This window comes from Diplodia seriata (genome assembly GCF_021436955.1).
Source record: "Diplodia seriata strain FDS-637 chromosome Unknown scaffold_2, whole genome shotgun sequence".
Taxonomy (NCBI): Eukaryota; Fungi; Ascomycota; class Dothideomycetes; order Botryosphaeriales; family Botryosphaeriaceae; genus Diplodia; species Diplodia seriata.
The window spans coordinates 962,871-990,324 of NW_027117309.1; the positions used below are offsets into that span (position 1 = coordinate 962,871).

General features: G+C 57.7%; 7 protein-coding genes and 1 non-coding gene across 8 annotated transcripts; 4 read left to right on the forward strand and 4 right to left on the reverse strand.

Annotated features, from left to right (window-relative positions):
- Positions 1–35: 35 nt before the first annotated feature.
- SLS55_001673 (uncharacterized protein) lies at positions 36–1,025 on the reverse strand (the record flags this gene model as incomplete). The annotated part of the gene is made up of 1 exon (XM_066773165.1): positions 36–1,025. One exon carries the CDS (start codon positions 1,023–1,025, stop codon positions 36–38), a length of 990 nt encoding a protein of 329 aa, XP_066635732.1.
- Positions 1,026–3,871: 2,846 nt separating this feature from the next.
- Positions 3,872–4,608, reverse strand: SLS55_001674 (uncharacterized protein; the record flags this gene model as incomplete). The annotated part of the gene is made up of 2 exons (XM_066773166.1): positions 3,872–4,191; positions 4,215–4,608. The coding sequence occupies 2 exons, from the start codon at positions 4,606–4,608 to the stop codon at positions 3,872–3,874; spliced, it is 714 nt and encodes a 237-aa protein (XP_066635733.1).
- Positions 4,609–4,829: 221 nt separating this feature from the next.
- SLS55_001675 (uncharacterized protein) lies at positions 4,830–5,226 on the forward strand (the record flags this gene model as incomplete). Its single annotated transcript, XM_066773167.1, has 2 exons — positions 4,830–4,914; positions 4,973–5,226. 2 exons carry the CDS (start codon positions 4,830–4,832, stop codon positions 5,224–5,226), a joined length of 339 nt encoding a protein of 112 aa, XP_066635734.1.
- An 8,310-nt stretch (positions 5,227–13,536) lies between these two features.
- On the forward strand, positions 13,537–13,648 carry SLS55_001676. Its single transcript has one exon. It is a non-coding gene; the product is annotated as a tRNA-Gly (tRNA).
- Positions 13,649–14,862: 1,214 nt separating this feature from the next.
- On the forward strand, positions 14,863–15,885 carry SLS55_001677 (uncharacterized protein; the record flags this gene model as incomplete). Its single annotated transcript, XM_066773168.1, has 2 exons — positions 14,863–14,888; positions 14,991–15,885. 2 exons carry the CDS (start codon positions 14,863–14,865, stop codon positions 15,883–15,885), a joined length of 921 nt encoding a protein of 306 aa, XP_066635735.1.
- A 700-nt stretch (positions 15,886–16,585) lies between these two features.
- SLS55_001678 (uncharacterized protein) lies at positions 16,586–18,433 on the reverse strand (the record flags this gene model as incomplete). Its single annotated transcript, XM_066773169.1, has 1 exon — positions 16,586–18,433. One exon carries the CDS (start codon positions 18,431–18,433, stop codon positions 16,586–16,588), a length of 1,848 nt encoding a protein of 615 aa, XP_066635736.1.
- Positions 18,434–20,610: 2,177 nt separating this feature from the next.
- On the reverse strand, positions 20,611–22,679 carry SLS55_001679 (uncharacterized protein; the record flags this gene model as incomplete). The annotated part of the gene is made up of 3 exons (XM_066773170.1): positions 20,611–22,365; positions 22,415–22,539; positions 22,592–22,679. The coding sequence occupies 3 exons, from the start codon at positions 22,677–22,679 to the stop codon at positions 20,611–20,613; spliced, it is 1,968 nt and encodes a 655-aa protein (XP_066635737.1).
- Positions 22,680–23,020: 341 nt separating this feature from the next.
- Positions 23,021–24,482, forward strand: SLS55_001680 (uncharacterized protein; the record flags this gene model as incomplete). Its single annotated transcript, XM_066773171.1, has 3 exons — positions 23,021–23,201; positions 23,269–23,884; positions 23,954–24,482. 3 exons carry the CDS (start codon positions 23,021–23,023, stop codon positions 24,480–24,482), a joined length of 1,326 nt encoding a protein of 441 aa, XP_066635738.1.
- Positions 24,483–27,454: the final 2,972 nt, after the last annotated feature.

The window sequence follows — 27,454 nt, forward strand, 5'->3', positions numbered from 1 at the left end:
CTGCTCTAGCGTGGCACTGAAGAAGACTCTAGCGGCTAAGTGTGGCCTAACGCTCTTCCGTTTCTCTCCGGGAAGAGACCCGGAGTGGAGAGACTGAAATGTATGTTAGAAGAGACATCGCACGTTAGAGAGAATTCGAGGACATACGGCAACGGCGCAAGGAAGGGCGGGGCGTCCGGCGCGTACATGGAGTCCTCCAACAACTCCATGCGGGCTCTCAGGTTGTAGAGAGCCAGAGCCACCGTCTGGCAAGGGGGGCTTGACTCGACCGCGATCCGGCACCAGCGGGCGTTGTACGTGTAGAGCTCCGCCAGCGCCTTGCCGTCGTCCCAGCGCCTGCATATGCGGACGCCGAACCCGACAGTGCCGGGCCAGGCGTACCGCATGAGCTTGGCTGTGGCCGAGTCTAGCGCAGGGTCAGCTGTTACCGTGCTTATCAGACCTTGAACGAAGCATGTGTCACACTCACCGATGATCTGACGCTTCATCATGTAGACCGTTTGAAGGTCGGCGGCGTCAAGGTCGGAAAGCGGGTGCCAGCGCTTGCTGGGGAACCACTCGCGTTGAAGGTGGATGGCGCGCGTGGAGGGCATTGGCGGGAGGGAATTACTGGCCACAGCCCATTCCGTGAAGCGCGTCGTGGAATCGGTCCGACCTAGGACGCCGAGCTCATCGGCGTACAGTGAATAGAGGGGCTCAGGCCCGTCAGGACGCTTTGAGTACCCGAGCAGAAGACCTGATTCGGCGTATTTGCAGAAGAAGAGGCATAGTTGCACTTCCCGGGCGGGAATGCCCCATTTGGTGGGAGCGTAGTCATCGGTGGAAGCGCCGCTCTGCTGCGGAGTGTTGTTGAGGACCTTGGGAGCGCCGCTCTGTTGGCGAGTGTCGTCGAGGCCATTCGAAGCGCCGCTCTGTTGGGGAGTGTTGTCCTGTACCTTGGATGTGCCGCGCCTGTGAGGGATGAAGTAGGGCATGCTCGTCTGCGAAATCTTGCCCTTGCGGGCCTGCTTGAGAATCTTCGGCATGGCGAGTATGGCAACAAGCGACTGAGCGGATGGGTGTGGGGTGTGGATGGTGTGCGGACGGCGAGGAAATTTCACCTGCGCCCGACCATATCGGACCCGCCGCGCCGCGCCCCGGGCCGTGGCATCGCTTCTGGCACTACTCCCAATGCTCTGGCTGCTTTCGCTGGGCCAAACTGACCATGAAGGTGATTTACTGCTCCGATCGATGCTTGCGAAGTCCTCTCGTACGGCCACAGCTTGTATCTACCAGCGTGCGCCTCTCTGATCTCCTCTCCCGTGCTTTTTGCCACTTCTCCGCTCATTCGCCTTCGAGGAAGAGAGTCTGAGTGTCTTCGTCATACAGCGCAGAGTAGAGTGCGCTTGGGAGCACGTTCCCTCTAGCAGACCGTGGCCCTGTGACATCATCCTTCTGGCCATCACCAGCTCCACATGCGCCTTTCCGCCCACTGACCATTGTATCAAGCATGGTGGTGGTCGAGTTTCCGATTCAGTACGTCCCGCGATAGCGATAGCGACAGTTCCGAGGCTCAGAGCCACGATATGACGTACCAGTCCGACCAGAATCTGCCCCATATCATGGCCGAACACTGCGATAGGCCAGCACTCTCTTGGAATCGCTCCATCTAACAAAGCCTCTCCTTTACTGCCAGCTGTTTCGTTCCGCCTTCTTGGCTCCCTCCTCAAGGCCTATTACCTCCATCGCTGGCACATCCTTATCCGCCCGAACGACGACCTCTACCACGCGCAGCTCGCCACAGTCGAGGAAATTCGACCACGACAACACAAGCTCCAATTACGATATGCTTCGCAGACTTCCTTCGCTCGAGCTCATTTCGACGGATGCTTCTTACTTTTCAGGGCGATCTTTTGTCGTTGTTGCAAAACTTTCGATCGAGTCTCGGGTGGCCTCGACGTGAATACCTCAAAACCCGGGGACGATAGGCTCAGCAGGCTATTCCCTCCGCACAACGTACATGCTCTTTACTCCCGCGGTGGCGTCATGATGCAAGCTGATAGAATGCGCCCACATATTTACAGAGTCTGCTCCCGCATAGTGATCATTCACGCACGCTTGCTCCAGCGACATACATACACGGCGGTTTGCTTGTAGTGGATGATAGCCAGAATATAAAGGATGGGTGCTTACATTGCACAATCACGCCCCAGCAACTTCCACGCAAACTGGAAGGATAGACAATACAGCAAACAGTACTCTCTTATGCACTCCAGTCTGATCGGCTCGAGCTCTGAATCTTGGCTTTCCGTCCCCTGTAAGTTGTATCGTTTGATCCTTTCCTGCAAGAGCTCCTGCCTGATCCGTAACTTGTGTCGCTACCAACAAGTCACTCCGATCGAGAAGAATAAAGCTGACTTGCCATGCAGCTCAAGGTCTGGTAATCATCGCCCTGAATGCCATATGTCTGTCTATAGGCTGCGCACCCCGTTCACATCTCCGGCACTCGAGTATGGCAGCAAACGAATACATCATCGTGAAATTTCGATAGCCGCATCTTTGTCGACTGAGGCCCAATGTCAGGGACACTTGAGACCGAAATTGTTGCTACCGTACGGAAGCTTTGGCAGAAGCTGGGAATACCGGCGTAGGCCACCCCGAACGAATGAAAGCTTAAAGCTTGTCCCGACATCGAGTTAATTGGCCCCGCGTTCCTTGCGGTACTATAAAAAGCGGATCAATGTGAACAAGCGCTTGAAAGAGTTCCTGAGTTTCGCGGCTGACTGAGAAGTACGACAAAGATCGGTGCTTTAGATCTGCTACCCTTATCCCCTTACGACGCTGCTCCAACTCGAACTCGCTGTTGAGGTGAATTGGCTGTGGGTCGTTAAAGCCTCCTGCATGTGCTCAGCGGGACTAGACCTCTCCATGGAACATTAGTAACGTGCCGGGCTTCTCCAAGCGCGCTCTCAAGCGGGGAGGCTTCCAAACGGGAATACGAGGAAGTTATAAAGCGAACTAAAACGGACCATGCTTGTTATGAGCCCTTACTTTCGAGCTTCAATACCGACGACAGCAAATGCAACAGGTGACATCCGACATTAGCAATGTGAACGGAATCGCAATGCCAAAGTACCTGCATGTCAGCGCCATCTTCTTGAGCCATATTAGACAGAGTGATAAGTGACTGACTTGTTATTGAGGCGTACACAATCGTCGAAGCTGCACATCAATGCTGGAAGCCCGTCTCTGAAGAGCCAAGAGACAAGTTCTAACCAGGGAGGTCGATGTGATATCTCTGTGAGGAACCCGATACACGCAACGAGGTTTAGCTCAGCTTTTATATCATGGGAGACCTAAAGCCAATCGTAGAACAATTCTTCGGCCGGGAGCCTTATTCCATGGGAAGGAGAGCCGGATAGCAAGATGCACATGCCTTCCTTTGGAGCACATGTTATGAACAGTCGAGCCAAATATGCTGTTGTAATTGCCTCAGTGTGATTAGGTCCCATGTGCAGTTGATCTCATATTCACACAGTTGATATAGATTCGGGACCTTAGACGTTCCGGATGAACACTTGGTTCTAATCCATCTCGTGGACTTGATCATAATGAGCCTCGAGTATGTCACCAACAGCCCAACCTCGGCTCGACAGTCTGATCATGGCAATGATATATTGAGCTCTCATGGTTCTTCCTTGGCCGAGAAGTTGTACAGAACCACCCCACTATCCCTCCAAGTCATGTACAGCCGGCGAGCCTACCATGGCCAGCAGCGAGAATGCCACTCAAATGGCGGTGGATACAAGCGAACAGGATTCATCAGGCGTAGTCGTAGAGGAGACGTTGTGCTCTTCAAAACGAATTAGTCTCAATACCGGCAAAAGTAGGCTTAAACGTACTTGTGCGAATAAGGGTGGTATCTGGGTTCATGGGCCCCAGTATACGGCAACATTGCAACCATCCTCTTTTCGAGGTCACGCAGGGCCTCATCCGGCAAGGGGAAGTTGGGGGTGACGAGGTTCCTGTACATCCTGGCCGAGTTGTAGCCAGCGGCGCCGAACAGTTCCGCCCGCCAGATGAACTGGCACGAGGGCGTACGCAGCGCGGGAGGATCAGTCTCCCCCGTCTTGTCGACGAGGACGAGCTCCACGATGTAGCGAGCCGCGGTGCCCGCGTGCGAGAAGAGGGTGCCGTGCCTCGTTGCAAGATCTTCTCGGAGTAGTCAGCGGTACCGTATATATGCAGCCCGGCCTTGGTCCCAAGAGTCTTCGTACCCTCAATCCATTGCATGTGCAGCGCCATGCATTCGTGCCTCGTGAGCTCCGACAAGACGGTGACATGGCGGTCAATGGTCTTAGGTATCGTGCAACTGTCGGCGGGATCGGCGGCGTGTATGGCTCGTAGACAGGGTTGGTAGCGCGTCATGTCCCTGGAGAACTGGTCGGCGTCCGCTCTGGGCCGCTCGGCCATGGCCCTGTAGTTCCAGCGCGTGCCGGCCTCCGTCCACGGCGCGTCATCGTGACGGTCGGCGGCATGGCCAGTGAGTTGGACGGGTGTTGCGGAGCGATTGATGAGCTTGCCGTGCGAGTCGTGCTCAAGCATGCTGTTGGTGGGCTGGGCGCTCATGTCGGCGTTGGATTAGAAGCGGATCAGACGAACGGAGTGTGCAAGGGGTGGGCCAGTGATGAAGATGTTCGACAGCGGGGGGTTGCTCCAATCGGCCAGCCCGGGGGTTAGCCCGTGCTGCGCGCGGAGGCTCAAAACAGTTGCAGCCCGCACCCAGCCTCCAAAACCTGCGACACCACCAACTCGACCGATCCACAAAGCGCACTTTGAACGATACAACCATGTCCTACCCCTATCGCAAGGAGCCCGTCCTGGACGAGCCTGCGATTTCACTCCGGGAGATGGCTGCCGAAAACCGCATCATTTGTAAGTGCAACGGTAATGTCACGGTTTCGCCCTCGTGCAGACCGCTCATCTACCATAGCGCTCTTGATGGACACGAGACTGTTCTCCGGCCCTTGGACCAGTGAGGGAGAGTTCGTCTTCCGCCGACTCGCTACGGAGCCCACAGACCCTTCCGTGATGTGCGTCTACAAGGTCTTCCACCTTGTGGACGGGGTCGAGCACTTCCTGGCGGAGTCGGAGCCTAATCCGGATCCGTACGAGGCCATCCACGGCCTCTCGGAGGTTATCCAATATGCCACCCCAAGGAAGAACCCGCACCTGTTCCCGGGGTAAGCCACAACGCTGTCAAGTACCATGTCTGGGAATGCTTACGTCCGCTCTAGCCATCTGGATGCAGTGATCTGATTCAGCCTTCATCGCCCATTCATTGGGTCGCTGCTGCCATGCTGCTGATGGACGTAAACGCATAAGGCAAAGCGGCAGCGGATCGGGTAATATTGCAAACGGAAACTCCGTCGTGGCGACAAGCAGATGAGGGGTTTACCTAGTATTTGCATGGCTTGAACAATCTTCAGGAGGACCAGGCACGGTTCGACAGTCTAGTCTACAATTAAGGGATGTCTAATCACCGCTATGCATTGCCTTGGAATACCTTCTCGCAATCCTGCCTGGCAACTTGACGTGGAATCGTCTGCCTTTGCCAGACGTCAATGGCTCGTACGTAAATAAGCAAAGCCTCGCTGCTTTAATCTGATACCAATACAGCTACCTTTAGGCTTATTTAGCACCTCACAAGATGGCAGCCACTTTGCCCATCTGTTCGGCTCACCTGCTCGTGTTACACTAGCCTTCAAGTCGATATGGGCGTTGTATGCCTCGGAACAAGCGTCACTGGTAGCTATATGCTCAATCAAAGATGTTACAGCGGGTTACAAGAGAAATTGGACCTTTGTGATTACCCAGAGCACTACACAATTTCCAAGGGCAGTCCAATACAAGTCCAAACGTCAATGTGCGCATCAAAACCTAGGTTTACGTACATATCTTGTATTCAGGTTCTTATATGGATATGATGAAGCAGTATCTATGGAATGTAGATGCAGACGGTCAAATCAGTCGCTGCGACGCTTGAGCATGAGCAAGGTTGGGCGTATTGCATCCAAGCCAGTCATTGCTATGACTTCGTGAAAGTAGAGCCATAGCGGAAATAATGATAAAGACAAGATAAACACCAAGACTCTACCATTTAAAGCACGCTAGCTTCGGCCCATACGGAGGAAACCATCCAACCTCATTGCTATCGCCTCTTCCTCCACCGCTACACCATCCCACACCATCCCAGACCTGCCATCCACATAAGCCGAGCCAGGTCGAGCTCCCGCAACAAGAGCCTCCAGTCGATTCTCCAACAACTAGCTTTCTCATCCTTTCAAGATAAGAGAAAAAAAAACCCCCCCCACCGAAATCACCATCCCGCACCAAACCACCACACCACTACATGTGGAGTGATGGTTTCATAGCAACATGGGTATTTGCTTTAGTATAAGGCCGTTCTTTGGGACTGTAAATGCTGGCCGAGCGTCGACCGTAGAAACTGGCGGACGAGTAGAGAAATTGACTCCTTGTTGTAACACTCACTGTCTATTTACTGATAGACGCAGCTTTCCAGACGCCCATGGAAAGAGGCAGCCAGCAATCTCAGGCTCTGAGCAACAAAAACACCCAAGCCCCTAATTCCTGCAACCAACCTCCCGCCCAAAAGAAAGACACCACCAGACCCCAAGCCAACGTACCATCCACCCACGCACCACCACCCCGCCCCGCCCCGCCGCGCCGCGCCGCGCCCTACGCAAACCACCACCCCCACCCACCCCCCTCACAACCCTCCCCACGCATCCTCATAAAACCCCTCCGCAACCCGCACCCCCACCCGCAGCCTCTTATGCAACTCCCAATCGACCTGATACTGCAACCACGCCATCGCCACATCCATCCGGCACCCGCGGCCCCAGTAAAGTATCTCGACGACCAAGCCCGACTCGGGCTGCGCGATCGTGGCGAGGAAGGCGAAGCATTCGCCCGTGATGGGCTGGATGGTTGTCAGGACCTGCAGCTGGCAGCCTGGCGCGAGGATGCGTCCGTTTGCTTTGATACGATCCGTCAGCGGCGTGGCGCGATGGCGTGAGGGGGGGTTTGGAGGACTTGCCTAAGATCTGTTCGCGGGAGGGGAGCGCGGTGCCGAAGATGGAGGGGGCCCAGGTGGGCCAGGTGTCGTCGTACGGGTTGGGTACGGTGGTGTGGGGGTTTGGGTTCTGAGCGTACTGTTGCTGCTGCTGCTGCTGCTGCTGCTGTTGGTATGCTGGGTCGCTGGAATGCGGGGCCGGTCGAGTGTGCGGCGTCCAGGGTTTGGCGCGCGGGTTCATCTTGGCCGGTTTTGCGGTACTCGCGGATGTGTGGGTTGGAGATCGATTTCTTGTTCCAGAGAACCGAACCTGGTTATATGTGCCTCGCTAGGACATCATTAGCGGACTCAAGGTAGTAAGAGACAAAGGCCAAGCCACGGTTTGCCATCCAAGGTCAATCCGCTAGGTTTAGCAATCAAGGCCGTACACAATGGTCAAACGGGTCGAATAGCCTCCGCCGAGCATGATATAACGCTTTGAAAGGTAGCACCACACCCGGTTTCGAGCGTTCCTCCAGGAGATGCGAGAAACGCCGCCTCGTACCGGGACCGACCCGCCATGTTTGTTGCCGTTTCTTTGTCGTGGCCGGTGCCGCTGGCCTTCGAGGCGAGGAGAAACATCTAGCAGGCTTTGAGGAGTAAAATCATTCATGTCAACCTCAAAGAGCAGCAGGGCCACCAAGACACCCGCTGGCTAGGCCACATTTCCTGGAAGTACACTTTGCGCATCGAAGATTGTCCATGTTCCAAGACGTCCAGACAAGCTTTTTGCCCCTTGTTCTGGGGCCGTCGCACTAGTGCTGACGGGCGCCAGGGGGTGGCGTTCGGGTCCCTTGCGTCGGTGCGTGGGGGCGTCGCGTGGGAGTGTGGGGTTCGATGACGCTCGTTCATCGCGGGTTGCTCAACGGGGCTTGCGGGAGCCTCGAGGGCTGGAGTCGTGCAGGACCGCTGCTTGGGGGTCTTGCATGGAGGGGTAAGCTTTGCTGATGTACAGCGGCTGTTTGCGCAGAAGGGGGTTACTCACTGCTGTTTGGGTCATCCGCGAGTCCGCCGCGATGCCGCGCGACTAGTGGGCCCAGCGCGCGGAGGCGAAGGCTGCGCGTAGCATGAGGGGGCGCGCAAGGCTTGCAGCCAGCGCAAGGCGCGTAGATGGCGCACTGTCGGGAGAGTGGGCGGACGGGCGAAGTCACGCCACGCTTCGCGGGTGCGAAGGCGCTCAAGCGCGTTTGACACGAGCCCTGCGCCAGCGCGGGGGAGCGAGCGGACAATGCCGCGGGCGCGGTGCGCATCGTAGTGCGACCAATCGCGTGGGAGTAATGTTGCGCAACCAATCGCGCGCGACCTCGAGCGCGATGAGGCGTACCTAGGCGCGAGCGCGCATGCGACAATGAGACGCTGTACAATCCTCGTTGACGGCGACCTTTGCTGCCCTGACTGAAAGCTACTCGACATTTACTATGATGATGTTGAAACGACTGCGCAGTGAACGTTTCTCCCACAAGATTGTTCCCGAGCCGCCATGTATCAAGTAGCGTCGCGTCCAAGTGTCCCAAGCAGCGTCTCTCTGAGCTCATCATTGTGTCCGACGAGCGCAGCGCACACGCCGGGTGCGTCATCGCCCCCTAGCTGACCGAGCGCAACGGCGCGTACCTTAGTACCCGCTACACCTACGCCGCCAACGACGCCAGCCCCGACTCGCCCAGAACGCCAAAGATCTACCTCGCGTGCATCGCATACAGCAGCGCGCCATCCGCTCTCGGTCTATGGACGCCCGGCGGCAAGTCCTCGGGTTCACGTCGTCGACAACCTCGAACTCCGGTGCGCCGTCGAGCTGGACGGGTCGTGGTACCTGGTCTACCGCACGGCGGACACTTCCGCCGCAGCGTAGAGCTGCCGGCCTCGGGTCTTCAGCGACCTCTACACCTCTGGACATGATCCAGAAATGCGCAGCCGCTGAAGTACCCAGGTTGGTTATCCTACTCATCTCCCATTCCGTTATAAATTGTGCCAGAGCGAAGCGGGCCACCGCCAGCGTAGCGGAAGTGCCGGGTCATGCTGGTCGTGCCAGGCTCGTCAACATTGTAACAGCTAGGGAAGACTGACTATGCGGTGGTATGTTGACAACGGAGGGTGGAAGGCGGCTAAGCAGCGGGGTTAGGATTGCCGATTGGGTCGCGAGAGTACATAGACACCGTGCAATGAGGCTAGTGATTGCTGACATGCGAAGAGAGATCGCGGTCGATGATGCTTGAGGCCGCGAGAGGGGACGAGTGCGCTGGGCACAGTGGACGGCCTGTGGCCGTTGACGCATCTGCCATTTTGACCGCGGCGTCAGCAGTAGCATCTTTGAAGAAGGAGCCCACCTGGCGCGAAATCACCCTCGTCCACCTCGCATTCCAATGTATGTTGTGCCAAAACGAAGCGGCCCATCATTGTTGTAGCGGCAATCTGGGTTATACCGGAGATTCTGCGCACACCAGCGCTGGCGTAGAAGCTCATGATGTTGCACGGCGAGCGCGAGATTCTGAGGACATATAGCAGGGGCTAGTATCACCGATGGAAACGCCCGGAAGGCTAGAGGCTGTACCGCGAGGCTGATAGGGTCTATGTTTGGAAAAGGAGCTGTCGTAGAAGCTTTCGAAGTCGCAAGAGGTAAAGGCGACAAGCGTGGGCGCGATGGGGTAGAGCGTCTTCGACGGCTAGAACGCTCGTCATGGTGGCTGCGGCGTGAGCAGCGGTACCCGGGAGGTGGGTGGCTACGCGACCGTAGCTGTTGAGCAGGCGACCAGGAATTGCTATGGCTTACCGGACAAGGGTATCGTAGATGAAGCGCTTTCGGTGCCATGGCACTGCAGGGCGTTCCATCGGCCGTCCTAAGCCAATCCAGCAGGCCAGAGAGACGGACGATGGGACACCCTGTCGCGCAGTGGTCGCGACTGGTGGCTTGGTGGAGCGAACACGCCGCGAAATCGCGCCTAGAAGTTTGCAACATCTGCCGCACTGGCGATTGCTGTGGACCTGCGCATTCCGGCTTACTAGGTGCAACTATGAGCATCCGAGCGAGAGCCTCTGTGGGATAAAGGACGAATCGGCGCCTCGAGCTTCGACGGCTTTCTTGATGCGCCGACAGCAGTGGCCGAAGAATTCTGCGTCGCGCGAACTCCAGGGGAGCCCAATGAAGTCGCCGAGGTGGCCAACCGTCCTGTGTAGGGCACGATGCATGCGAATCACCTCCTCATCATACAGAGGTAGGGTCACGGCGTTGAGACAGGAAGCGCGGGTTCGTGATGCAGAGCTGCAGTGCGACAGCAAAACACCAACAACAGGAATCACGATCGTGCCGACAAAACGGTGGAGCTGGGGACGGAACCAAGCGCGCAAGGGAAGCGTAGCAGAGGCTCACGCGAAAACTTGCAAGGCAGAAAAATCTTCTTCCTCAAGGACCTGTTCAAGACAGATCGCCCAACGAAAAAGAGAGGTCGCGTCAGCCCGAGACAGTGCAATACGAGCGACACCGTGCTTCTGAAGATGAGCAGAGCCCAGCGCCCCAGAAGCGGGTTCAAAAAAGAAGAGAGGAACGAAGTCCGGTGGCCCGTAGACCACCTGGGAGGAGTTACCCTGCCACAAAAACTGAGATACCTCAGATCAAAGCCAAAGGCTAAGAGAGCTAAGGAGAAAAGAAGGAGTCGAGGGTCGAGGAAGAGCTGGGTTTATATATGGTAGCCGAGGGGGGCAACGGAAATGGAGCACCTGCACATGGCTAAGCGAGCACCTGATCGTCTGCCCCGGCAACGGACCCACAAGGGCACCAGAACGGGGCAGCCACACCGTCGTGCCTGCCAGAATGGGGTTCAAACGTCATCGGGGTGGGTGAGTGGCTGATCACCCGGGGCCCCGCCTCGCGAGGGTGCCCTGCTGACTTCATATTGGTAGTGTTCGGAAGGGGCGTTGGGTGATTCACTACCTTCAACGCGTGTCACTTGCAGGGGAGCCACTGCTGTATCGGGGTACAGAGTCACGTAGATCTAACCTTCACGCACACGAGCTCCATTTCCGTCATACGAAGTTGAACTGTGTCGTGTGATCCATTCGCAGGTCGCGATTCGGGCAGGAACTGCCACTGCCACGAGCGGCAAGAGAACCGTCAGCCCGGCCCACACTGGGGTGCCAATTCCTTGCCGTCTGTACTGATCTCTTTGGGTTGAACTTCCGGTGAAAAACGTCGCTGGCCACGGCTGAGTGTGGGCTCTCGTGCCCCGCGTGATCCATGAGAGAAGGAGCAATTGGCCATCCATGGCGTGCTCGAGCGATGTCTATGGCTTTGGTGAAGCCTCACTAGATTCACAGGAGACCAGAGAGCGCGACACCACCACTGGTGGCTCCAGACACGCCCTTATGCACTCATCCAACAGCCTCGGGACGAGAGAAACCTGCTTCCCTGCCCGGCCCCGGGCGGCCGTCAGCACCGGTGCCCTAGGCCGGCAGCAACAAACATCAAACCATGAATCTGTGACGCGTACGGCCTATGTGCAATGTGCCATGCTGTCAGCTTTCCGCTGTTATGCCTTCCGGTGAGAAGAGAATCGCGACCAACACGCGATCAGATGCCAGACAGCATGCCTTGTGCCCTTGTGTGACCTCTCTTCGCAACGCCATCTGCTGAAGTCACTACAAAAAACTTTTATCCAAATAACCCGGTGAAAATCCCAGATTCGCAGCAATCACTGTTTGTCCACTCATACTTGCTTGCATGATTACCATAAACTCTGAACTGTGGCTGCTTGCGCTTCCGCAAACTGCGTCCTCCGTGATCACTTTGCGTTACCACCTACAATGTCTCAACTTGAGCAAACGAAGAAGAGAAATAAAAATGGCTGGGATTGGATTTCCATAGGACGATTGAGCGTCTCAAGCCACAGACACCACAGAGTTTCGAGCCGTTGACTCAGCTTCCAGACGCAACGACGTCAGCCATGGAATCTCATCCCGTTCACAGCGACTACTACTTCGACATCCGGACCCAAATCTTGAGTAAAGCCTCCTCATCCATTCGCATTTACTAGACCCGCCGTGTTCATCAGCTAACCGCGGCGATTACAGGTTGCGCCGGCCTGCTCTTCGCCAACGATGGAAAGCCCGACAAATTCATCCTCGTATGCGGGCTAGAGCACGACGGACGCAACGAGCCACAGTGGACTGCGCACATCTGCACGGCACATGTTGCAGTCGTCCACAAGTACGTGTCCGGTGCTGCATGCTACGATAGGATAGAGGCGTTCAAGAGCTTGTTACAGGAGCTGGAGGAAATGGTGCATGGTCGGTCAGCGAGGTGGCGCTCGGCTCGGCAATGACAGGTTGACTTGGGTGTTTCATGGTCACGACCTTTCAGAGAAACCTTTTCTGTTCACATGTTCGTCCCGCATATTACGAATCGCGTGTTGCATTGTACAAAGTGGAGCGTATGGAATCATTACAATCAGGTAGACTTGCAACTTGTAATCGTGAGCGGGGCATTCCGCAGGGATACAGGCGTGGCAGTGCACACTGGAGGTCAGGTCGTGAAGAGCATCTATCCGTAAGCGGGGGCCCAGCCGATGTAGCAAAAGAGGCGTGAGGACATGACAAGTTATTGTGGGTTGACAACTCTCTAACTAACAGAGTTTCGGAAAGCCTTAACCATCTGTCGCAAATTGCAACAAATTCATGTCACGGCTGAACAACGGAGGCACCTGACATCATGCATCAACGATTGCGGTGTTACAGATTCTGTGCAGAATATGATGAAGTAAAGTAACATCAGCCCCAGAGAAGATATAGGAATTGTAGGGCTATGACACTTAAGAAAGATCTCGTGGAACGGCGCGAAGGTCTGATTTATTGATGTGCGATTTCCGGAAGCCCGCCCTTTCTTCCCCCACGACCGGGATTCCGCGTGCACGAGCGAAAGTCGCAGGGAGCGAGAACAGCCTCCTCGGCCACGGGTGGCTAGGTGATTGGAATATTTTGAATGTGTCCGAAGATCTACAGGTCGGAATTCATAATTTCTGTTTGCTCACTTGGCTTCTGTTTCTGCTGTGAGCCAACCGTGTTGATCGTACGAAATAGCCCGACGCAGTAGGAACCCGCTGCGCTCTTTCCAAGTGGCCACAGACTGACAGCCTTGTCGTGTAGCCTTCTACACCCGCAAAGCCAAGCCCCATGCCAGAGTCCCTGGACGTGTTCGCAAGCCACCAACCCCGGCCAGGGTTGTGTATTTCACGGCTTCCATTGCTTGATGGCGCGGGAAGCCTGGAGTGCTTTGAGCGTGTAGTCCTTGGAGAGCTGCAGCCAGCGCGGGTCCCGACAGAGCGGTTCGCATACCGAACATTGGTGGTGTCCGCACTGGCTAAGCTACGTCCATCACTAATCTCTAGGGTACGCCCCTTTTGCTATATGATCAGCGGTAGTAGTTTCCTCTGTCAGCATTGTTAGTTCAGCGGTAGAACGTCCCAATTCCACATCGCCACATTGGTTCCAGCGTAACAACTGTTGTGATGTATGGGAAGAACCTGAGTTCGAGTCTCAACCAATGCTTTTTGTTTTTTGCTGTTCGCCGCTGTTGTAGTGAGGGTATCAGCCCTCAATTATAGCGGGGTTGCGCTGTATGCGAGCAATTGGGGGCGACGTATAGGCAGTGCCAAGGCGAATGCCTGCCAGACCAAAGGCCTTAGAGAGCGTTTGCATCACAGGGCATGGCGATGGGGGGCCATTGCATTCTCCACCGCAAAAGATGCAGGCTTGAGTCCATTATCCATAACGGTTGGCGACCTTGTAAATCGAGCCCATTATTCAAGAAAACCAAGAAAAGAAACTGACTCTCCAACACGTTTCGAGGCCGAAATCTATCAGATTAAAATCTGGCGAAGAGAGCCGGGGCAGCGGATAGCGCAGGAGGTTGAAGACGATGTCGGCAGCCGTGCGGGCGGAGACGGCGAGGCACGCCGCGTGGTCGAGGGGGAGGAGGCTGCTGTCCTCCTCCTCGTCGTCGTCGTCATCCGGCAAGCGCCAGACCATAGCGTCGGGCGCGAGGACGTGGTCCTGGTGAGTGCCGAAATGGGGCGGGCGGCTGATGGAGCACGGGGTGCAGCTGGGGATGTGGTCGCCCAAGGCGAACTTGGAGCCCGGGCCGGCCTAGATGACGGTGCCGCTGTAGTCGTAGCCTGCGACGGTGTCGCAGATGCAGCGGGAGGGCGTTTCAATGGACCGCAGCCCGGGCCACTCGCATACAGCGTCCAGCGCTTGGCCAGAAGCGAGGCGGGCAAAGCTAGCAGGCACAGATGCACCAAGCCCGCAACGGAAGCACTCCAACCCGCGGCTTGCGGAATAGGGAAAACACAATTATGCACCGTCGAAACGCTATGGACCAAGTACTTGACACCGAAGCAACGTAAGACCATGAGGTTATCTCTTTTTCCTCGCTGCAACTGGTGGTGGAAGGTTTCGCCAGCCTGGTGGTTCTCCTTCGGTGTCAAACGGCACCACGAAATTTTTCTGCCAAAAATAAGAGGCAGCGAACGCTAATGTAGACCAAGTTCTGTTGTCGGGTTGTGGTGTGGTTGCGTCTTGGGAGCGCAGGGGTCATCCCCGCGGTCGCCGATCGCTCCACTCCCGTTGCGTCGCGTCAAACTTTAATCGCACCGCACACCTCAAGAAAAAAAGTCTCGACCTCACCACCACAACCCGCGCACACGGTCCTTTGCCCGCAACGCGCCATCACACCCCTCACGCGGATCGGCCGCGACACCACCATGTTTGCTCTACCAGACGCCAAGCGGTAAGCCCCCCATCGCTCCCGCAGCACCGCCCACCGCCCACAGCAACGCGCCCACCCCGCCAACCCCACCAACCCAGCTAACCCATCTATCCTCCCCGTCAGCGTCCGGCGCTCCGACCTCTTCTCCACCCGCTCCCGCTCCGCCTCGCCCTCCCCGGACCCCGAAGCCGCAGCCGCCATCCTACGCGCCCGGCTCGACGCCCAACTCGGCGCCGCACCCGTCGTCAGCACCGCCCCGACCGATAACGACGATGCCGCCACCGCTCCCGCTCCCAACCTGAACGACAACCACGCCGACGAAGCCGACGAGCTCGAATTCCGCCTCTTCGCCACTCCAGCCGCCCCTTCCGCAAAACCAACAACAACCCCAACCCCCCAACAAAAATCCACCGCCGCCTCCGCCCCCGTCCAAAAAATCCGCCTCCGCTCCCCATCCCTCGATCCCGACCAGCCCGGCGGCTTCGTCAACCCCTCCCGCCCGCACTCGTACTACTTCGCGCCGGCCCTCGACGACGACGCCTCCTCGGTGCAGAAACGCGTCTCCGCCGTCAGCGGCGCCGACGTCCTCGCGCGCGCAGCGCGCATCTGGCGCGGCTGCGCGGTGCCGTGGAGGGTGACGGTGGTCGACCCGTCGGGGAGGAAGTTGGCGCGGGTTTGTAAGGGGCATGGGGAGCCTGTTGCTGATGCTGATGGTGTTGGTGGTGTTGGTGGTAGCGATGGCGATGACGATGGGGCGAGGCAACCGGGGCGAAGAAGGAAGAGCAAGAAGGCGCGGGTGGCGTTGCGGAAGAAGCATGCAAAGGGGCTGGAGAGGAAGGAGGCGGCGGCGCGCGCGGCGAGGGAGAAGGAGGAGGCGGAAAGGGCGAAGAGGATGGAGAAGAATCGGAAGCAGAAGTTGAAGAGGAGGGAGAAGGAGAGGGCGAGGAAGGCGGGGGGGAGGGGGGAGGCTGGTGGTGGTGGTGGTGGGGATGGGGATGTGGTCATGGGCGAGGATTGAGCTTCTTCGCGTTTGGCTGGCTGGTTGTTGTAATAAGCTAAGGGAGACAGAGGAGTGTTTGGTTGTGCGAGAAGAGTGGAGAAGGGGAAAGCTGATGATGGTGCAGTGGTGGTGTTGTCACCTCTGCTGTGTTTTGAAATGAAATCTCGCATTTGTGTGTTTGCTATTCTGTGCTGCATGGATGAACCCGCCTTGTTCGTCATCATCATCATCATCGTGGTAAAGCTTCGTATGAAGCCCACGTGTTCAACCGCTCACCAAAGGCCCCGACTCAATTGCCAGCAGGCCAGAAAGAAAAGAAAGCTATCAATCCATCCATCCGTCCGTCCGTCCGTCCGTCCATCCATCTATCCATGCGGCTATCCAGCCATTAAAGATCGTTGAAGGGGCCGTTTATCGGCGAAATAGTTGCAAAGAAGAGCAAAAAAGTCGTCTGTCGAAGGTGATGCTGAAGCTCAGTCGAAGAGAAAGTGCCGAGGATAGAGCATCAGAGGCCCCAGCTAAATCGCCAGCAGGCTAGAGAGAAAGCCGTCCGTCCATCCATTCGTCCGTCTAGCCATTAGAGGATCGTCGGAAAGGCCGTTTGTCGGCGCCAAAGGAGCAAAAACAGCAAGGAAAAGTCGTGGGTGTTCAAGGTAATGCTAAAGCCCAGTCGAAGAGAAAAATGCCGAGGATAGTGGTGCACCAAAGGCCCGGAACCTCACCACAGCTCCCCAAGAGCCCTACCGCAATCTTCCGCAAACCTCGAGCCCCTGGCCGCCTCCACCACGGCCCTCACCCACCCCTCCACCTCCCTCTTCCTCCCCTCCTCCCCAGCAGCCGCCAACCTCCCCGCCACGACCCCACCCCACTCCTCCACCGCCCCGACAACCACCCCCCGCACCACCACCGCCATCCACGCCTCCGCCGTCTCGCGCCCCACCCCGAACCCATCCCCCGCAACCGCGCCGTTGCCACCGTCCACACCACCACCACCACCCTCAACATCCTGCACACGGCCCCTCCGCCCCCCCTCAACCCCATCAACATACCCCTCCCACCGCTCGCCCACGCCATCCAGCACAGCGCGCGGATGCCGATACACATCCGCCACCTCACCATCATCAAACATCATCGTCGGCGGCGCCGTCACGACGTACACGGAGCCCCTCGCTGCGGCGCGAAACGTAACACTATCAGCCGGAGCGCCAGCATCACCGCCGCTGCGGGATGCGAGCGTCGCGCGCATCGCCCACAGCGAGCCCGACTCCTCGTCGACGTCTGTCCAGCGCCCCACAGCCAGCCGGGCGAGCGCGGACGCCGGGGCGCTGGGGGCGGGGTTGGTCATGGCGGCGCGCAGGGCGGCGAGGGTGGGTGGGAGGGCGACCGCGTTGCTGTCGTTGTCACTGCTGGCGGGATACGGTAGAGGCGTAGGTGGTAGTACCAGCGCGCCGCGCACCGCCGCTAGGATGTCGGATTCGCCGTAGGAGCGCGGGTCGAGGCAGCGGCGGGCCCAGGGGGGGTTCGGGGAGCCCGTGGTGGCGGCGAGGCGGCGCTGGACGAGGTCCGCGACGGCGAGGCGCGGTGGGCTGCCCGCGGGCGAGGTGGAGCCGTCGCTGTCGCCGCCCGCGAGGAGGCGGAAGGTGGTGGTGATGAGGGAGTCGAGCGTGCGGAAGAGGGAGGGCGCCCATGTGGTTTCGGGGAGGAGGGCGGGGAGGTGGGAGGGGAGGCCGGAGAGGGTGCGGATGTCTTGGTGGTGGAGTTGGATCCGCAGTGAGCAGGGGCTGAAGAAGGCGAGGGGGATGCCGGTGCCGCCGTGGGCGCGCTCGGTGGCTTTGATCAGTGACGGCCAGATGTTGGGGAGGGTGTCGTTGCCGCGGGGGTCGGCGAGGGTTATGGCACCCCGGTTGGCGCTGTTGTTGTTGGTCGTGGACGAAGGGCTGGTGAAGAGAAGAGCGTTGAACACCGAGATGGCGGCGATGGGCGGCGAACCGTGAGGGAAAGTGTCGATGATGTAGAGCACCAACGAGGGGTCGTTATGCGAGTGCCAGATGGCACTGTTCACCGCGAAGTGCTGGGTGAATATGAAGAATATGCCCTTGGCGGCTGACGCGGCCGCTTTCAAAGAGGCACGGTACTCGGCGGTGCTGGGGCAGATATAAGCCGGCTTGAGACCGCGGACGATGGCAACGCGAGAGAACGCCGAGACGTTCTCATTACTGTACCGGCTGTCGGACGGGCGCTCTCCAGTGATGTGAGAGGCCAAAGCTGTCACCTTGGCGAATGAATCGACAATATCATCAACGATGATGATAACGCCAGGTCCGCGGGAGACGTTGTGGACGCGCTCGTAGATTGAGTGGATCAGAGCGCCTAGATGAAGGAACTCATCCGCGGAAAGCCGTACCCCATAGACGTGAATGTGTTTTTCGGAGCGTAGAAGCTCTAAGACTTCTACCAAGCTCGACATGGACGCGCGGTTATCCGTGTAGAGCATCTGGTCCATGCATGACTCCAGGTCCTGCATGTCAATGCAGGCGGGGGCCTCGTTGGGGGGTGCGAACGACATTGCGAAGATGTTCAGGTGCGATGGGGTCGCGGTTGTGTGGTGCGGAAGACGAGAATGAGCTGGGGTGCGGAGGTGATGAGTTTCGCGGTGAAGGCGCAAGAGGAAGAAGCCTTGGACCTGCTGGCGATGACGCAATGGGCCGCCAGTACCTGGGGGGCAAAGGCTTCCGTGAATGAGCTTGGGCCTTTTTCATCACTGATAGCTGTACGCAGGATATCGCTCTCGCTCTCGCTCGTACTCCCATGCTCTTGCGGACTCTTACTCAATGACTCATGATCGAGTGAAGCAGCTTAACCATCGACATTCTACAAATCGTGTCTCAGAACAGCGTCCAGGTTGCGAGCATAGTGCCGTGGGTACGGGAAGGATCTTGGGTTGGTATCTTGAATTCGCACGGGCGGAGCTCATATCACCACAATCTTACTTCCTTCTCGCTTGCTCTTTGACCGCTTCTTCTTGTAGATGAACGTCAAATAATGTCGGTACGTAACGCTATGAATACTATGGTGTGAGGAGCTACAAGCTGAAAGCTGGCAACCGCACACTTACTGAGCTTTTCCCTGATCGTAACATTGACTTGAGTCATGCACACTACGGCAATTTGAAAAAGAGATAGACAATCCTGATCTTTTGTCTCACACGAATAGTATGCTACTTACCTGAAAAGTGGGATGCGAAGTCCGGATGTACTTGTACCGGATTGAAAGTTAATTGCACGTCCATCGATGTTCTTATGCTGTGACCGTAGAAATACTTTAACGTCCTACATAAGCACTGCAACGACCAGACTTCTGCCACACCTATCAAGGTTTATACTAAAACAGTCAGATACCTACTGTTATGATACTCACACGGTAGGCACACAACGTAATTTGAAGCTAGTTTGCAATGACCACCACATGAAGTAGCCGTTGCCTGTGCAGACCAATCTGACGTCGCGTCTGATGTCAATTGGAGGGTTACTCTCCAACTAACGCGAGAGCACAGCCAGAGCACTTTGTAACAGGCGGCATTTATGAAAAACCAGCATAAGAGCTTGCAGAACATGAACAGTCTGAGGCCGGCTATCATAAGGTTCCAACTGTGAACTGGTCTAATAGACTCTTATAACGCTTTTAACTGGATACGAAAGGCATGCTGAATTTTTTTTTTTACTGTTCTATCTACTACCTGATGGATTTTCCGGAAGTTGTCTTTCTGCAAGAGGTGAAATATGATTTCAATGAAAAGGGAGGGTTTATGTATACAGTCGAGGTCTGTAGTGTGACTACTGCGCTGATAGTATATCCCCCATCAATGGTTGCTTCGAAAATTACGGTAACGCCAAATTGGCAGATCGGCGAACGCATCTTTGATCCTAAGCCACTGGGCACGGCAATATGAGCGTAGCAAATCAAAACCCCGCAGACGACCAAGAGCCACCAAAGAGAGACAGCTAAAGAAGTGACCTGCCAATCGGCGCATCAAACCTCAACAGCACAAGTAGACGCGGCAACCACGGAAAGCCTTTGCCATCGACAAATAGAGAACCTAACTGCTATTCTTCTACACCCCTCGTTATCAGACGTCTAACAGTCCAGCTTTGCCTTGATTTGCCACGGTGTTCCACAGTCTCAGATCAATCTTAATGCGTACACGCAACTTTCGAGAGAGACAAGAGCCCAACGCCACCGAACCGTTGCCAACAAACGAGAAGGTATTCCATATCCCAACAATCGGACCTGCCCTCAGACTCTCAACTGCGGCGAGAGGTCCCCTTGAACGCCGCCGGGATGGTGTGACTTTTTCCGGCGGGTATCTGATCAGCCCGGCGATCGAGACAGCGGTGATAGGTAGATAGGCATTTCTTTACCTGCCCCCGCGACACCACAAACGCACTCGATGAATGTTGCATCAGCCCTGGTCGAGATAAGCTTCGAGAAGGTCCAGGCGTATCCAATGAGAAGCCGGGTGGAGAAAGGCGGGGATGTGTGGATCCCGGGGTCCATCGGGACGCTGATCCCGCAATTGGCAGCGATCCCCCCGGTTGTCAGCTACCTACACGGGAATTCTTTCCAGATTGGGGGGTTCGGATGCAAAGGTAAAGAGAAAGTAGAACTGAAGGAAAGCAGATCCCACGTTCCATCTTCTTTTTCCCCCCGGACAACAACCATCCCCTCCCTCCCTCCCTCCTGCTCTCAACCGACCAAACTCATATTAACACTCAACGGCGCCACACACCTCTCCCAATCATTCCTCTCCGCCAACCTCTCCTCCCCGGCCTCCCCCTCCCCCTCCCCATCATCCCTAACCACCCCGGGACTACCCCTCGCCAGCACAGCCGCCGGACTGATCCCCCCCACGACCATCTCCCTCTCCCGCATCGCCCACACCTTGCTCACGACATCCCTCGTGCGCACCACATTGCTAATACTCCCCTTCGCCAGCCGATCAAACGCCCTCAGCACCAACGGCCTGCCATACACCGGCTCCCCCGTGCGTTCATCGACCCACAGCTCGTCGTCCAGCGGATCCAGCTCGACGGCGGCGACGAAGAGCGGCCACGTGAGGCCGGCGGCGTTGGTCGAGGAGGAGACCGCGCCGTCGCTTGCGGTTGTATGAGTCGAAGTTGTGGTGGCGGTGGCGTCGTGCACGAGCCGCAGCACCTGGCGCACGTGGGCGGCGACGAGCGGGGTCGCAGGCGCGGCGCCGTAGAGGGCGCAGTAGAGGTAGACGATGGCGGCGAGGCGCTTGGCCTCGGCGGAGCGGTGCAGGGCCGCGTCGTGGCGGGCGTCCGGGACGAGTTGGTGGATGGCGGTGAGGCGGTTTTCGAGCGCGGCGGCTTCGAGGGCGAAGGCGTCGGGGTCGTTGGTGGTGGTGACGTTCGCGGCGGTCGAGTCGTGGGAGGAGGAGACGGAAGAGGAGGATGGGGAGGAGGATGGTCGGGAGGAGGAGGAAGATGAGGGGTATCGGGGGGAGGCGGATGAGGACGACGAGGAACAGCGGCTGCGGCGCTGGCGGGAGAGTTCGGTGATGGAGCAGATGATGGAGACGAGCTCGGGCGAGCAGCCGAGCCAGGCGTCGGCGGTGGCGTCGCTGGCGTCCCAGTAGTCTTCGCCGAAGATGGGGACTTCGCCGCAGGCGGTGCGGCCGATGACGTCTTGGTAGGCGAAGAAGCGCTCGGAGAAGTTGAGGAGGTCGTTGTTGCTGCTGTTGTTGGTGCTGTTGCGCCGAGCATCTGTGAGCAGGCGGCGGCGCGTACGGATTAGGTCGCGGGCACCGTGCAGATGGACGACCCATCGCTCGTCGCACTTGTTGATGATTTCGTAGAGACAAAGCATCATCATGATGGTGGGGACTTCGGGGTCCAGGGCAACGCGGACCGGGTCTTCGGTCATGAGGCGTCTCCGCAGCGAGTGGAGTACTTTGCCTTCGAGCTGCATGGCGACGGATTTCCACGCTCGATTCGCTTTCGAAAGATGTCGTGCGGAGAGGGCGAGGACAGAGTTGAGGGCTGTTGACGAGGCCTGCACGGAAAAGGGGAGGATGAGTGAGGCGAAGGGCGTATCGGAGCGTACGCTTGGGGTGGTGAGCGGACACAGTCTCTGGATGTAGTAGTCAAGTAATGGGGCATAGGTAGGGTTCTCAAGCTGAGGAAACTCGCTCGGCGAGAGGAGCAGGGCAGGTGGCGAGTGCATGGCGAACGGTCCCTGGCTGTACCCGGAGACGGACGACGACGACGAAGACGAGCCAGGGCGCTCGGGGATGGCGAGGAAGCCATCATCGCGGGAAAACCAAGTCTGCTCTTCCTGCTCGGCCAGCGACTCCTCGAAGCCCTCGATGGTGCTGTTCACGAAGTGGTAGGGCTGGATGTGCGGCAGAGGGAGCCAGTGCACAACGTCGGCATCCAGGCGCGGAGCGTCGTCGGGCGACGAGCCATGCTTGCTCCAGACCTAGCAGTGTTAGCTCCTGGCCTATGCGGAGATGGATGGAGAGGCGCACTCCGCTGCGACCGAAGGCGAGGCCGCGAGAGGCGTACTCCTGCTCCCATTTCAGGGTCAGGCCGCGGAGGCACTGCAGGCCCTTGTCACGGCAATTGGAGCACACGGGCTTGAGCTCGTCGCATCCTGGAGGCAATCAGCGGATGGGAAGGCTTAGCAATCGAGTAATGGCACGCACTGATCTTCCTCTTGCGACACGTGAGGCAGCCGTTGCGGGAGCGCGACTTGTGCGGTTGGCTGCGCTCAGAGGCTTTGCGACGGGGCATGACTGTGCATTTGCTAGGGTGCTGTGGTTGGGTAGTGCGATTTCTCCCACTCTTCGCAGACCAATGAGTACGGGAGCTGAGGCGCTGTGTCGCGGTGGAAGCGATGGGGTGGGCCGAGGCGGAGAAGGTCCACGCGCTGACCCGCCGACCGACCCGCTGACCCGCGCCGCCGAGCCCCGCATTCCGCCCGCAGCCTTCTCCAGCTCGCCTGTGTACCTACGTCGGTGCTGGCCATCATCAGCCGACAGAAGCTTTGCTATCAGCGCCGCATTTCGCGATATAAGACCTCACATGGCACCAGCCGCCATGCCGCCGCCACGACCCGCATCCGCGCTCGCGCAATGGCCTCTCCCCTCGACCCCGCAACCTCAACCATCCTGATCGTCGGCGGCGGCACCTGGGGCAGCTCAACCGCCCTGCACCTCGCCCGCCGCGGCTACAAGAACATCACCGTGCTGGACCCCTACCCCGTCCCGTCCGCCATCTCCGCCGGCAACGATGTCAACAAAATCGTCGAGCAAGGTGCCTTTCTTTCTTTCCCCCCGGCGTCCCCACACGCCAACCCCCACGCTGACACGCACCACACCAGGCCTCTTCTCCCACGACGACGACGACGAAGCCTACGCCAGCAACGCGCTGCTGACGCACGCCGGCGCCGCGTGGAAGACGGACCCCGTCTTCGCGCCCTTCTACCACGACACGGGCTACATCATGGCCGCCAGCGACCCCGCCGCCATCGCCGCCCTGCACCGCCGCGAGCAGCCGACCCCCGAAAAAGGGTTCGTCGCCCTCTCCTCCCCGGCCGACTTCCGCGCCACCATGCCCGCCGGCGTCCTGACGGGCGACTTCCCCGGGTGGAGCGGCGTGTACAAGGCGACGGGCGCGGGCTGGGTGCACGCCCGCAAGGCGCTGGTGGCGGCCGCGACCGAGGCGCAGCGCTTGGGCGCGCGCTACGTGACGGGAGACCCCTGCGGGAGGGTGGAGGAGCTGGTCGTGGAGGCGGGCGATGTGAGGGGTGCGAGGACGGCGGATGGCAAGGTGTGGCGCGCGGATAGGACGGTGCTGTGTGCGGGCGCGACGGCGCCGCAGCTGGTCGATATGCGGGACCAGCTGCGCCCGACGGCGTGGACGCTGGCTCATATCAAGATGACGCCCGAGGAGGCGAGATTGTATAAGGATCTGCCCGTGCTGTTTAACATTGAGCGGTAGGTCCCGGGCCTCCCCTCCTCCCCACCCCCGGCTTGAGCCATGTTGGGCGCTGACTTGCATCGCAGCGGCTTCTTCATGGAGCCTGATGAGGACAACCACGAGTTGAAAATGTGCGACGAGCATCCCGGCTATCTCAATTGGACCGAGGACCCCAAGACCGGCCGCATGGCGTCGCTGCCCTTTGCGAAGCACCAGATCCCGCTCGAGGCGGAGAAGCGCGCGCGCGATTTCCTGCAGGAGTGCATGCCGCACCTCGCGAAGCGGCCGTTCAGCTTCGCCCGCATCTGCTGGTGCGCCGACACGCCCAACCGCTCCTTCATCATCACCAAGCACCCCGACCACAAGAGCTTGCTGCTCGCCGTCGGCGCCAGCGGCCACGGCTTCATGCAGATCCCCGTCATCGGCAGCTACATTGCCGATGCGTTGGAGGACAAGCTGGACGAGCGGATGAAGAAGTGCTGGCGCTGGCGGCCCGAGACGGCGGTTGGCCGGGACTGGAAGGACAGGCAGGGCCGGTGGGGCGGCACGAATGAGGTCATGGATTTTCAGGATGTCAAGGAGGGCGAGTGGACGAGCATTGAGCCGAGGCTGTAGATAAGCCGTACAACATAGATGAACACTCGGATTTTCTTCGCGTTTGCGCCAGTTCCCAAGCTGCCTTCTTTTTTTTTGGCCGTGCCGTCCTCGAACGCATCCGTCATCTCTTCTTCCTCCCGATCCCCTCGAACATCCCCGCCCTCCCCGCCCTCGCATCCTGCTCCCTTCTCAGCTCACCATCGACCTTTCCGCCTCCGATCCGCTTCGCCCGCACGTACCGCCGCACCTTCCAGTACCCCCACACAAACGGCACCGCCATGATCGCCGTCTTCCCCACCAACGTGCTCCCGCCCACCCCGAACGCCGTGCCGAGCACAATTCCCGCCGTGAACGCTCTGCAAAGCACCAAAAAACGACCGTTCAGAACCAAGAACTGTTGAATGCGGGGGAGGGAGGGGGATATTGGGAGACTCCGCACGTACGTACCTTCGCCGCGTGATCGGCGCCGTCGCCGCGAGCAGGCGCTGCATCGCTGTCATTAGGGGGTTTTCACTTGGGCGGTGAGGGGGAAACGGGCGGTATAGGTTCGTTCGATCGCCGTCGTCGATTGTTTTGTTCTTTGCGTGTCGGACTGACTGCTTTTGCTGACCTGCCCGGGCTTGCGGTCGAGGGCGGGCGGCTGGCGGCGACGTCATGGTTCCGCCGCGCTAAAGGAGGCTAGATGGCCGCCGGCTGCTTAGCTCGGATTGGGTGTCTCGCCTGCACCCGCGCCTGCTCTCTCTCTCTCTCTCTCTCTCTCTCTCTCTCCCGAGGCCGATGGCTAGCGCGAGAACAACTGGAGCCTATGGGCGAGTCTGTCTGGGGCTTTGTGGTGTCGCCATGGAATCGTTCGGTTGCCTTTTATCGTCTCCAGCAAAAAAGATCTCTTCACGTCAGTCGTTATCGGACAAGAGTACAGCTCGCGAGCTCTTTGCAGGTGCATCCCCCAGCGATCCGGTTGCCCTTCCATTTATCGTTCGCACAAAGTTAATACGCCTAGCTGTGCCCCGTTTCATGCGCCTTTGGGTGTTGAAATGCTGCCTGGAGCTGAAGGGGGCCAATTTTCAGGGCAATTTCCAGCACCGAGGTGCAGAAATGAGGCTGACAGAAGGCGGCATGTCGTGCAGGCGGCGCTAAGACGAACGAATGGGCCTTTTGGTGGCAAGGGGCCGGTCCCTCTACCCGAGGGACCTACTGACTCTTTGTCATACCTTCCCATCGCGATACGGCTTTGTCGCCTTATGGCATCCTGCGATGTCAGTAGCCGCCCTTGCACTCGTGCTACTTTCCGATCGATGCTCGTTTATCGCGCTTAACTGGGCCCCGCAAGGGTTCAATCTGTTTTTACGAACCACGGCAGATAAGCGCTTGATATGCTGCAAGTTCGAGAGGCTGCACTACGTTGTAAGAGTTGACCGCCCCAGTCATGGAGAATACATATTGACTATGCATCCTAGGCCTTTCCCATCAACTGCAACGTGTTCTTTGATCGTTCTGATCAAGCCCTCCAACTTGTTTACTCTGCTGAAATGACCACGGCGTCCCAACTCGATTCAGATGATGGCATCGGAGTACTCAGGACACTCGACTCCGTTTTAGAGGACACGTACAGATCTGACTCCGGTCAAAATGCTTCATCGAACTCAGATACCCAGGTTAGTACCGGAAGGGACGGTTTAGTGGAATACATTTCTCTAGAGGCTTAGGATAACGCCGACTGCAACCATACGTTTCTATGACCGATACAGAGAGCTACCTCAATCGTGGAGTGAGGTTATCATCCAGTCGTTATTATGTCCAGTTACAATACTCGCACACGCACTCCCATCACAGCAGGCGACGAACATTCGGCCCTATCCGCACCTGTCTCGCAGGAATACTACACTATACTGATATAGGTCGTTCGAACTAATGTCTGGGTGCGTTCGTGCGTATCTAAAGTCCGCTCTCACGTCCGGATATCTCATTGTGTTGAATATGTGGGAAGACTGGTGGCGTCTTTGCTGGACCTCAGTGTCCAGTTGTTCAGTGACCTACCATGCCATAGGCGTCATGCTTTGGCCAGCGCCAGAACTCCCCAACTGTACAGTCACGATCGAACATTGGTTGAGCAATCGCTGCATGACATTCTGTGCGTGACAGGCTGATACTGCTTTGGGATCAACATCTACTGGACTCGTATGTCATCACCGGTGAGGATAACGAGGCTATGCACAGGGCTGAGTGACGTCTCGTAGTAGCGCAGAATAAGAGCTCAGGTGGATGACATCTATAAGAAAAAATTATGTTAGACAACCGAACTTATTGTAATACGCCGGGTTTCAAGTGCATAGCAAAATCGTTTGACAGTAGTTTGTTTGCTTTGAACCACGGAATCAGCATTGGCAATCACGGATTCAAAGAGTTGTACTCACTGGATATTTCATCTGGTAGTCTATGTTTGCTACGTGAATTCTAGTAGCTGCAGGAGCTAGTCAAGCAGTCTGGATATAGTGTTGGTGTAACATGGCAACTGCTGCGTAGGTCAAGGTCTACTCCAATGTGCTAAATTGGAAACTTTGTGTCGGGCAATTAAGTTCTATAGCTAGTAGTAGGAGCTTGCAGTTCCGATTTCTCAAGCTCTCGCGGCGAAAACAATACCGTCATGCTATCTGGCAGACTGCAGAAGCCCGCGCGGCAAGGGAAAATCGGGGCATGTCTAACCCGAATGATTTCCTTCAAAGTACAGCTATGAACGCCAGTTGTAAACACAGCCAAGGATGGACCATATTTGGTTTGGAAGACAGGAAGCGCAAGTCAGCGTAGAGGAATAATGAGCAATAGGGAGAAGCACTATGACGGCGTGCGGTCGCTCCACTTCAACAAAGGCATCAACGGCGGAAAAGATGGCAAACAAGGACAAGCCTAGAGTAAGTACCGCTACGTCTGGGCTTCTCGAGAGCATCATGACCGTGCAACCTCCGACTCCGCTCTCGAAGGAGAAATACCCC